Consider the following 12302-nt stretch of genomic DNA (forward strand, 5'->3'; position numbering starts at 1 on the left):
GTGTTTAGTGTGTCTCGTTTCCGACTTCAGCTCCATATGACCGAGTGTTTTGTTCTTCAGGGTTGGGCAGAGCTGCGTTTTTAAGGTTGGGCAGAGCTGCTTTGCTTCAGTGTTTTTCTGATTATCAAACCTCTCGTAGGAAATATGTCCCGACTGTCTCAGAGGTTTGTGTCCTGAAGAATGTCGTCGTCTTTCCTAACTGAGGAATCTGATCTCTATATGTTAGACCTGACCTGGTAGGACTGGAGATACAGGGTGTAGAACTTTCTTAAAAGATATTCAACACATAATGAAGCTTGAGCGGTCTGAAATCATCCAGAGTTAGCTTTATGTTTTAATATGAAAGTCCCTCTTTAACACAAAGATGGGACAATTGTAACTTTGTGAAGATTCTCACTCTTTGTAGTCTTGAGTTGTAAACTTCGTAGTTCTCCACAGAACAAGGACTGTGTACTTTCTCCTCTATTACTCACATTTTAAACACATCAGAGCCCTATTCGCATGGGACCAGTGTAAATGAACCAACCCTGTGGATATCATATGATGTCAAGGGTCTGCGGGACGTCTTTAAAAACAACCCTAATTAACATTTTAATGTTTTTCCAATGATTTGACAATAACGTTTTCATTCCCTCTAACATCACAGATCATATCAGTCAAAAATAATCGCAATTACATGTTTTTTCATAATCATCCAGCCCTAAAGGTTGACCTCCGTAAATATTACACATTACCAGAGGTCCCATGTAACACTAGTCCTGTGCCATTAGGGCTTATTTATAAGTACTAAATTCAAAATTCAGAGCATTTCTATTGCCTCTGAACATGGCGGCTGCTGGCAGCTAACAGTGTTCACCTGAGGGGGAACTGGCTGACATTGGTTTGCTGCTGTAAGTAATCCTCTCTGTGTTGTACAGAGAACTTTTTAAGACCTTTTATTAACGAGAGGAATGACCTCATTGTGAACTCCTGCGAGTGATTCTCACAGATTTGATGAATACAAGTCTAGAGTTTATCTGTCAGCTGACTACTACTATCTGTCTATTAACGTGTCTGTCTGTCTGTCTGTCTGTCTGTCTGTCTGTCTGTCCATCCGTCAGCTGACACTAATGAGGGAGGGAAGGAGGAGGAGGAGGAGGACAGAGAGCGATGAAGGGATGCAGTGTTTTCCAGAGAAATGTTCTGTTGGTGGGTGGATGTGGTGCAGGAATGTTGATGGTGTCGAAAATGTGGATTAGTTTGAAAAGTGGTGCGTTTGTGTGATATTGTGTTTTTCAGAGCTTTTCTGTAAGACTTTTGAAAAATGTCTTGAACTCAGCATACAGGCAGACTTTCTTTTTTTTGTTGATTGCCATTTGAGGATAATGCATCTCGTAAAATGTTTTGTGTTTCATACAATCCTGAAATTAAAAAGAAAGCAAATGTTCTGACAGGACGGTAGGAAGTATTGTTGCTTGTTGTTACTTAATTTGTTGATGGGGATTGAGATGAATCACTAAAGGCTGCAGGAGAGAAGCATCGGGATTATTGTGGAGGTAAATATGTGTAGAGCTGCAACTATTATAGATAATAGATTCATTTAGACTGTCAAACAAACTGCCTCTCTGTGGTGAGAATCTGAACAATGTATTTACCAAACAACGACGTGTTTGTTAAATAATAATAAGTTGGTTGCAGACGTGCAGCGGTGGGACGTTTTGCTCGGACATCATTTGGTGTCGTCGGTATGGTCCTGTTGTGCTCTGCCACAGATCTCAGGTCTGTGTGTCAATAAGTTTAATACCTCGATAGATCCAAGTGGAAACTATCAGCTCTGATCATGTGTTGCTTCTTCTTCTTCATCATCACAGGAGGAATTATTGTTTCTGAGGTGAGATGATGATGGAAACATTGCATGTGTTTGGATCCCGTCTGTCATCCGTGGTTCTCAGGATAATTATTGTCTATTACAAGTTGTGTAGCTTTGTCCATCATCTGAATTAATTATGATATGATTATTCTCACCAAAATAATATTTGAGATCCGGAAAGATGGTGTCACAGCCTGGTTCATAGACTGACACAAAAACGGGGAGACAACGAGCTAGAGGCCAAAAAGAAACAATCTATTTGTCTCGCCAAACACAGGCAGCACAATGTTTCCCAGCAGATTACGCCACGACGGCACCAACGGTCGTCGTGAGCCCGTCAACGGCGATCCTCCCTCCAACCCCTCGCTGCCAACTGAACAGGGTATTTATAAGACCCCCAGCCACACCGGCACAGGAGCTGCTCATCCGGCTGACGAGCCTCCAATCACCACCTGCAACACAGGAAACGCAACGCGGGCACCCGGTGCATGATAGGAGGAGGGTCGTCACAATGGTATTAACACAAAACAAAGTGAAACGGGTCAAGAAACACGAGGAGACAGACGATCGGAGAGTTTGTGTACAAAATTCCAGGTTAGAGAAACTTATTAAAGATAATATAAAAGTACAATTATGACTCAGAAGTGTCTCACAGCTGTAAACGTCCGTCACAGTTTACTGACGTTGAGCTGCTGTACTGACTGTAGTGGAGATGAAGACTCACGTTGTAATGAACCAGAACTGTTCTTTGTCTCTTCAGAGACAGAAGCTAGCTGTGAGACGTCGAGTTCACCAGCTGACTGAACAAGGAAAGAATTCTTTCCCTCTCTCTCTCTCTCTCACACACACACACACACACACACACACACACACACACACACACACACACACACACACACACAGGGAATCTCAGCCGTTATCCATGGTTAGTGTGTCAGTAAGTCAGTCTGTGATCTGCTTTGTTGTGTCTTGGTTTCAGAAGGAAAGAGCAGATAAACCGTCCTAGACGCACAGATATAATTCATGTTGGTTCAGATACGAGTCACCTGGGGAACCTTTGAACCAGTGGATCTGTCATTCATTCACACATGCTTTTGAGTTAGCAGTTAGCTGTCATTTCGGAGAGTGTGATGACTTCAGAACTCTGAAGTGCGTCTGGATGGTGCTTCATAATCAGCTGGGATTACTGCAGAGTGAGAGAATGAACAGCGTCACATCAGAGCTCGTGTTTAACCTGCTGTATAGCTCTGGGTTTGGTGCTGAATCACAGTTGCTTAATTTCCTCATTGGCCACGCTTTGTTTGTTTTTGGGGAAATGAAAAGACTTCCTGACCGATTCATGCCGTGAAGTTTAGGTGTTTGAAATGAGTTTGGGGGATCAGACGACAACTGTAACGATAGAAAGGTCCCGAGAGCTTCTCCGAGGCTCAGTGGAAGGTAAAGAAGCTCTTACTCGTTGACTTGTATGAGAAATAAAAGGGATGTGTAGCAGATGAAAGAGTTGAGTTCTCACAGTCTTATTGATCAGCAGTGTGAGAACTCACTATGTTTTGACTGGGTAGTACTTCCTGAAAGTACAGGAACTTTCAGGGTGAGGTTTGCAGGAATGACCGTCTTCACTCGGTCTAACACACAAAGTGAAGCTGCTTCGACTCGTTCACCGCTTCATTCAGAAAACGAGGAAGTACTCTCTTTGTTTGCTGACATTAAAGGTAAAGTTTGGCCGGTTAAAACAGAACTGAGAAGGCAAGCGGTAGAAGAGGTAGACGGCGTGAATGAAGAGAGAACAAAGTTATTTTCAAATGAATTCACTGCGGATATGTTTTAAAGCACAAATAAATAAATATCAAACACTCAACAGATGATTTCCTCCTGTGCATGTCATTACATCATTACATGAAGCAGTAAATACGCTGCAGCAGTAAGTGTGTGTGTGTGTGTGTGTGTGTGTGTGTGTGTGTGTGTGTGTGTGTGTGTGTGTGTGTGTGTGTGTGTGTGTGTGTGTGTGTGTGTGTGTGTGTTGCTGGGTGAAAAGCTCTATAGTTAGGTCCCTCCCTCCCTGTCTCCAGGTTACCATGGGGACAGGAGGTAAATGTCTGTGTGTGTGTGTGTGTGTGTATGTATATATATCTATCCATCTATCTATCTCATGATCTGTGAATTGGTAGTTTTTTCGCAGCACACTGCAGTCAGATAAACGGCAGTCAAACAGTCCGTCTCTGCATCTCTTTCTTTCTGTCGTCTTCCTCCTTCGGTCCCTCCTTCCTCTCTGTCTCTCTCCGCCCATTTGTCTCTCTGTCTGTCTGTCTCTCTCTCTGTCTGTCTGTCTTTCTCTCTCTCTGTCTCTCTCTCTCTCTCTCTCTCTCTCTCTCTCTCTCTCTCTCTCTCTCTCTCTCTCTCTCTCTCTTTGTGGTAAATCGACATTGGTTTTCAGTCGTGTCTGAGAGCTGTTGAATGAAACTCCTGGAACGACAGAGACAGGCCTCAGACATTCAGATCGGTGTGTGTAATTTATACTTTATTGTGTCTACTTGTTTATGCTTAAGGTTGTATACACTTCATTTCTGTGTCTGTGAATATATAATTGATTTCAGCGTTGTTCTTTCTCAATATGAGAATGAAAGAGTTGATTCTTGCTGTTTGTGTTTTACTGACATGGTTGTTTCGTGTACTGTGACTGACTGTGTCTAAGTCTTGTTAAATGATGTGAAATGTTGCTGTATTGTCAGTGTTATTGTGTATTTCTGGACGGTAGAACTACAGTAAAGCCTGAGGATTAAATGATGAACAACTAGTCGCACCGCCACGTTCTGACGGGAGGAGAGTAGTGATGAGAGAGTGCATCGAAAGAACCCATGAAGTCAAGAGGCGAGAGAGAGACTGCAGTGATGGATGATGTGCTTTGACAGGATGATGTTGACGGGTTATCTTGATACAGACGAGATCAATTGTTACGCCTTTTTGTTTTTGACCATAACTATTTATTTCAAAAACTTCCACAGAGAAAAAGCTTAGTTTGTGTGTCTTCTCAGTGTGAAGTCTGTGGAACAAGCTGAGCTGTTCAGGGGTAGAAAAAAAACATGTTTTGTGTAATAATGATGAAGCAAACCAGGAAAAGGTAATGGATACTTGTGTGTGTGTGTGTGTGTGTGTGTGTGTGTGTGTGTGTGTGTTGGTGGTGTCAGACTCAATATCAGTATGTTGTTAAATGTGTTAGTAGCTACCTCTATGACCTGGATCCCAGGGTGGCAATGCTGGTCGCGGCAGACTAAAATGGCTCAACAACTATTAACTTTCATGAAATTTGGTACAAACTCTGATGGTTCACAGAGGATGAAGCCCTCTGACTTTGGTGATCTTTCTGTCTTTATGTCCTTTTGTCCAAAACTTTGATTTACGACCAAATACCTGCAAGACTGAGGACGCTCCCATCACCCTCGCCGTACTTTGTGTTTAGTAGACAGAGCTGCTACCACGGCTGGAGACTCTTGATAATATTAGCGCTGTGCGGTATGGCCTATAATTAATACCATGGCATCATTTTGAAGCGTGGACTGTAGCTGTTTGTGTCCCAGTATATTTGTTTTTCCTTGAATGTCAATATAAATACTTTTGAAGGGGCAAAGCGCTGCATGGCATCATTTCAACCATCCCAAAACCAATTTAACCGTCAAACATTCTGCCTTTTACTTTGAATTTGTTTTTGTCATCTGTGGTTATTTGCATAATATGCAAAATTCAAATGAATAGGAAAAAATGATTGTATTTTTATTTACTTATATAATTGCTGGGATTAAAATAATTCTTGGCGTTAGTAGTTTTAATGTCATAATTCCCACTTTAATATCTATTTATATTGCTGTGAAAACATCTGCTTGAAACAAGTGTATTTATTCAGGTTTCTCACCAAAATCTACATTTGACAAGATTACATTTGAGCACATCCTAATACTTTTCTTTTTTTCTGAGTAGAGCTTGAACGCACCATGCTAGTCAACCTAACCTCTGTTAACATTAGCTACGTTAACGTTTAAGCTACGAAAGATGGTATTATTGTCGTTGTTGTCGTTGTTGTTGTTGTTGTTGTTGTTGTTGTTGTTGTTGTTGTGTATCGTCTCCCTCCTGATTATCTCTCAGCAGTGGTTGGCTGAAATGAGCACTAGTATGATGTATAGTTTGGATATTACTATTGATGTTTGTGAAATGTCATCATGAGCTGCAGCTCATTGACTGTCTTCATTCAGTGTTTTTAATACTCGACTAATAATCTACTTAATTACAACAGTCTGTCCGTGTCTGTTGTTATTGTGACAGTGCTGTAAATGTATTATTATTATTTTTATATATTATTATGACTGATTTCTTCACATGTTTCTTACTGTGTGTGTGTGTGTGTGTGTGTGTGTGTGTGTGTGTGTGTGTGTGTGTGTGTGTGTGTCAGTTCTACCTGCAGGACACTAAGAGCAGCAACGGCACGTTCATCAACAGCCAGAGGTTGAGTCGTGGCTCGGAGGAGAGTCCGCCCTGTGAGGTCCTCTCGGGCGACATCATCCAGTTCGGCGTCGACGTCACTGAGAACACACGCAAAGGTACACGCTCATAAGAAATATATATATATATGTAATATATTCAAGTTCTAGTCATTTTAAACGTGGTTTATTGAACAGTCTCTGTTGTACGCTCAGAGAGGTGCAGTTTTTTCCTTCCTCTACCAGTAATGGTGAGTTAATAATGCACACATACAACCCTGAAATAATTACACTCGACTGACCTTAAGGCTGCCTGAAGGCGCATGTTGCTGAGGTCACAGACTACATACTGTCTGCATACAAAGTGCAGAGCAGACATTTGGGTCAGCTCTTCAGCTCCACTAATGATTCATTCAACCGCCGTCCATGTGGGACGACTATTATATGTTAGTCTGTGAACATCCGTTGAGTTACGCTAGATACAATTAGCACCAAATGTATTTAAGCTGGAGATCGTAGTGAACAGTTGAAGCCTCGAGTGTTGGCAGATTTTAACTGTTCAGTTACAAACCATGGGATTGAATTCTTGCCGTACAGTTTATAAATGTGTATTTTGTGATTCATTTTTTTCCCTTATATTCTGGGCAGCCATTGGTTTCCATTAATTTACGTTTTTCAGCCTTAGCTGATGACGTGATGGCGATGTTGACTCTGGTAACCGGTACTGACGTGTTGAACGTTAACATGGTCGTCTGTCTGTGTTTCCAGTCACTCATGGCTGCATCGTGTCAACAATCAAACTCTTCCTGCCTGATGGGATGGAGGCGCGCCGACGAAGCGAGTAAGTTAACACTGATCCATGAACTGTTGTTTGGTGGTTTGAACATATTTAAAAAAATAACGCTCCATTGTTAGACTGAAAGATTTGTTTCTGTGGGGTGAGAATGACACACACACACACACACACACACACACACACACACACACACACACACTTCTGCTTGCATAGTGATGTGACTAGTTGTTGATGACAGCCATTTTGTTAACAAGCTTCATGGGAAAGTGTGTGTGTGTGTGTGTGTGTGTGTGTGTGTGTGTGTGTGTGTGTGTGTGTGTGTACAGTTCAATGGGCCGTAGCAGACCAGCAGCTCACCCAGCATGGAGCTTCCTACTGTACTGGGAGTCCCACCTGTGAGTTTGGGATTGGCTATTGTAGGTCTGTGTGTGTGTGTGTGTGTTTTGCTGGTTGGTGGGCAGTGCCATCTGCTGCCTTGCTCCAGCTTCTAGTCTGTAAATCACAGACGAGCTTGCTGACCTGCATGAAAACAGACTGCTCCGCTCCCGCTGTCTGTGTTGGCAAATCAAGACCGCTTAGACGTTTCAGAAACCGTCTCATTTGAGCTCTGTGTTTGGTCTCTTTAGCTGCTAAATGCTCCACTTTTTCCACTTTTTTCAAGCGTGAATGTTTTGGCTCTGGTAGTGGCCAAAATGTATTTGGAAAAAACACTAAAAACAAAGTTTTGACAAACTTATTTTGGAATTTCTACCCTGAGTAGAGTCCTGCAAGATTTCAGCTGACTTGGCTTCTTCTTTTTTTCTTTTTTTAAATGTTATATAATTGTCTATTTAGTGAGTCTGATTCATTCCCACTTTGTGATGTCACTGGGCTGAATTACAGTTAATACAATCTTCGTAGAATCTAAATATGATTGAACTCAACCATAACTGAGAGAGAGAGAGAGAGAGAGAGAGAGAGAGAGAGAGAGAGAGAGAGATTTATTAATAGCTGCTCCCTGCATGTTAGCATTAGCCCCCTGGAAGCCTGCCAAATACAGCTTTATGCGGTCTTATGTTTAATATTACATAGTCGTCCTCTGTGTGTATAAATTAGACCAAAGCTGTGACCTTTGACAAACTGGATTGAATGTAGGTGTGATTATGAAAACTCAAAAGAAAAGTTTGATTCATTTACCTTTTGAGCTTTGAAGTCCGCTAGATGAGATAAAATAGGATTTTATTAATCCTGAAGGAAATACACTATCAGAGTTCAATCAAAGATTACAACAGAAGAATAAGAAACAATATAAACATATATGAACAATGGAATAACAATCAAATGTGAAAGGGTAATAATAATAACACCATTGCAAAACAGACCCTTAACATTGTGTTTAACAGACCCTTAACATTGTGTTTAACAGACCCTTAACATTGTGTTTAACAGACCCTTAACATTGTGTTTAACAGACCCTTAACATTGTGTTTTCCATCTAATGTGAAACACCTACTGTGACATCACTTATGGGGGCGTGGCCAGATAAGTTTGAAAACATGCAGCTGCAGATTTCTGCCTCTGTGTGATTCAGTGTTGAGTCACTTCTGTCACATCATTGCTATTAATAAAGAACAACACAAAAAACAGATTTAATTCACAAGTTAAAACTCCCACTCTGCTTTATGTGAGATACGTCTCACTCTTCCACTTTCTGTCCAGGAAACATTCAACTTCTTCTTCTCTGGTGAACTATAATGACAAACTAATGACTCTGAGGTATTAAAGTAAAACCTGGTTGGTTTAACCACCATTGTTTTATCTCCAGTCACTGTTGTTCATGACAATAGCTCTTTTGTTTCCCTTATCGGCCTTATCACCTGCTGTATTTCCTTAAAACACTCCCACACACACACACACACACACACACACACACACACACACACACACACACACACACACACACACACACACTCAAGTGGTTAGAGTCGGTGTTTCATTTTCAGAACTGTTTTTATCTCCCTGCTGATTGGAGCTTTTGAATGCCAGCTTGTAGATTGATAACTCCACCCCCTCATGCAGCGCCAGGTTAGTTATCCAGCACACCTTTCAGCCTCCCACAGACCATACAGGCGGTGAATAGCTGCAGCACAGAGGGGTGGGTTTGTTTCCTCACAGTGAGTGCTGGGGTGGGTGGAGCTACAGCAAGTTGCACAAGTTAAAGAAAGAAAATCAGCTGCTTTTGCTCCCAGGAGGAGGAGCAAAGAGTCGAAAGAAAGAAAGTTTGTGTTATTATGGGATGACTTCACTCAAGCTGTGGAAAAGTAGAGAGGAATCAGCTGCTCGGTCTGAAACTAGGAGAGAAAATGAAGTGAGGAGGAAGGATCTATTTTGTCAGTCGGGCTGAGATCAGAGACCTTTGTCCTGTGACCAATCATCACCTGACACACGGAGAAGACGATCGGACAGGTAACGTCTGTCCACAATCTGAACCAGGATTGTTTTTAGGCTCAGATTATGTTTTACAAACACAGAGTGAGGCTTGAACTGTTGCTTGTGTCTGTTTTTTAAAGGGGCAACAAGGGGATGGGCATGCTGTCATAACATGAAGCTGAGAGTCTGTTTCTTAGCTGCAGAACAAACACAGAGCTTGTTGTCTTGTGTTCAGATGTTTGGGTTATGTGTGCTGTCTGCAGATGAAAACATGAGACCAAACGCAGCTTCTACTCCTCCTGTTAGATGCTTACACAGTAGTTATTGTTTCAGAAACAGGCTGTGGTAAGAAGGGGATGGTCCAAGTGTCTTCCAGGACTTTTAGTTTTTTTAATACTAGTGCTCATATGTTTTAGCTCTGGCTAAAAACATCATAAAAGAAGCTGTAAAGTGTCGCAATCACCCTCCAAAGTTCAGTAGGGCTGCACCTAACGACTCATTTATTGATTTGTTCTCAGGATTATTTTGTTATTAAGTCTAAAATGACACTTTCATTTATCCAAAATAAATATGAAAAACTTGTCACACAGATTCATTAAGTCCTTGTCTGTCAGAGCAACTCTTTCCCTGACCTGGAGTAAATATTTCTTTTACTTGACTTATTGATTTCATCACTGGAGTAACACTTGGTTAAGATAATCACTAACAGATGTATTGTTGCATAAGTGTGGGGCAATATTCAGAGCTGACTATTAATAATTCACAGGAAACAGAACAATCACATAGTTCAGGCAACTGCAGAGGAAGACTTCTGTTTAACACTCAGCCGCCACATGTGTCTCCTTACTGTCTCAACCCTCCATATGTTGTAGAAATGACCCCACATGTGTTCCAAAGCAATTATGTACCTTAATGTAAGTAATCTATTTTATATACGTTTCTTTAATCTAATTCATTACATTACAGTCATTTAACAGACGCTTTTATCCAAAGCGACTTACAGTTCAGTATCTATCTACCGTAGGCGCAGCTACGGGAGACATGTTGGGGTTAAGTGTCTTGCTCAAGGACACATTGACGTGAGACTAGTGGAGCAGGAGCCGGGGATCGAACCACCTACCCTCTGATTAAAAGGCGGCCCTGCTCTCCACTTAGCCACGGTCACCCGTTCACTTAGCCATTCATCACTTCATTCATTTACAATAATGCACAATATGCTCACGATTTGAGAAGCTTTCATTCATAAATAGTTTACTATACTTAGTAATCGATTCACAAAATATTAGTTTTCTCTTTGTTTGATTGACTTGATCCACAATGTTTTCAGCACTCGTATTACTACCAGTGACGTGTATTTATTTTTTAATTCATACAACAAAGTTCTTAAAGAGGCTGTTCACGAACTTTGTCAATTTTAGATTTTATTTCAGGAAGTGTGTGTGTGTGTGTGTGTGTGTGTGTGTGTGTGTGTGTGTGTGTGTGTGTGTGTGTGTGTGTGTGTGTGTGTGTGTGTGTGTGTGTGTGTGTGTGTGTGTGTGTGTGTGTGTGTGTGTGTGTGTGTGCGTGCGTGCGTGCGCGCGCGCGCGCAACACTGAGGGATCTGTTTGAGTCTGCTGGAATCAGCTTCAGCTTAACTTCAGTTTTCAGAGGTTTGAGCTTCATGCAACAAAGATCTGCAGCCAGACCAGAACATGGAGGTCTGGGTCTCTGACCCGTAGACTACTATGATGTCACAGCATTTTTCATATTCACCTGATAACTGCTTTTGACAATATAATGTCCCTGAAATAATTACGCTAAACAATATTAGTTATTTTCACTTATGTAGTGTTAATATGATCCACTGATGTAAGTACACCCTCTTTAAAACCAGTGAACTTTGAATTCTGAAGAATATTCAAACACTGGAATTGGAATGTGAAAAACTAAATAAATGAAACATTTATAACATAAAACTGCACAACCAAAGCCATAAATACAGACGAAAGAGGACTTTCAGGCCTCTGTTAACAGAAATGTGTAATGTCTGCTCAATGCTCAAGTCTTAATACTGTCGGCTGTTTATTCTGACATGTTGACTAAAATGTCTCATATACACTAATTATAAATACAATATATACAATTTTTTATTTTTAAATATTGAACGTTGCCTATATGGATGATATGAAATTACAGATTAACATTTTAATGGTGATACGGCGCCCTGGTTAACAAGAACATTTAGGAAATGTCACACTGACTCCTCTCATAGATGACGTGTGGAGAAATGAAAATGTTGATTAAAGATGACATCATCACCAAAGTAATACAATTCATCAACTGGAATGATGACTGAAACATGACGGTTTGTGAAACCTCATGAGTTCAGGTTCTGTGGAGGTCCAGGTGAACCGGCTGTTTGATTTATGAACAAGGAGAGAAAAGAATTGTCATTCTAGATGTGGAGCCTCCTGCTGTGTTGAGTGACGGCACTGCTGCAGGCGGTCGTGATAAACAAGTCGACATTATGCACAGTGATAAATTAAAGCGTGACGCTTCGCTGGGACTGAATGAATGTAGCAAAAACAAATTGTTGGACAGATTCAGTAGGATTGATGGATTGAAGACGAGCGCGGTCTTGACAAAGTCCCACAGTGTGGCAGACGTTGGACTGAAGAGCGCTCCTTAATAAGAGCTTGATGGCTGCTGTGCATTGTACTGGAAGAAACACGAATATTCTCTACTCTAGAAGTAGCTGATATCTTACCATGTGTATACTTGTTTTATTCACCCCTTTGCA

At 41.2% G+C, this 12302-nt stretch overlaps 1 protein-coding gene across 10 annotated transcripts in view; it reads left to right on the top strand.

Moving 5' to 3' along the window:
• Positions 1-12302, top strand: part of slmapa (sarcolemma associated protein a) — a 54359-nt gene that overhangs the window by 13128 nt on the left and 28929 nt on the right. For 9 of the 10 annotated variants that reach the window (XM_068704494.1, XM_068704499.1, XM_068704497.1 and 6 more), the window contains 2 exons: positions 6291-6438; positions 7087-7159. In XM_068704494.1, the coding sequence (XP_068560595.1) occupies positions 6291-6438; positions 7087-7159 (221 nt within the window). Of the gene's footprint in view, positions 1-6290; positions 6439-7086; positions 7160-9288; positions 9560-12302 lie in introns of those variants that run through there. The other variant, XM_068704505.1, reaches the window with a different exon arrangement.

Source organism: Cebidichthys violaceus, unplaced genomic scaffold (genome assembly GCF_023349555.1).
Source record: "Cebidichthys violaceus isolate CVI_PGR_0920_01 unplaced genomic scaffold, fCebVio1.0.p SCAF_93, whole genome shotgun sequence".
Classification (NCBI taxonomy): Eukaryota; Metazoa; Chordata; class Actinopteri; order Perciformes; family Stichaeidae; genus Cebidichthys; species Cebidichthys violaceus.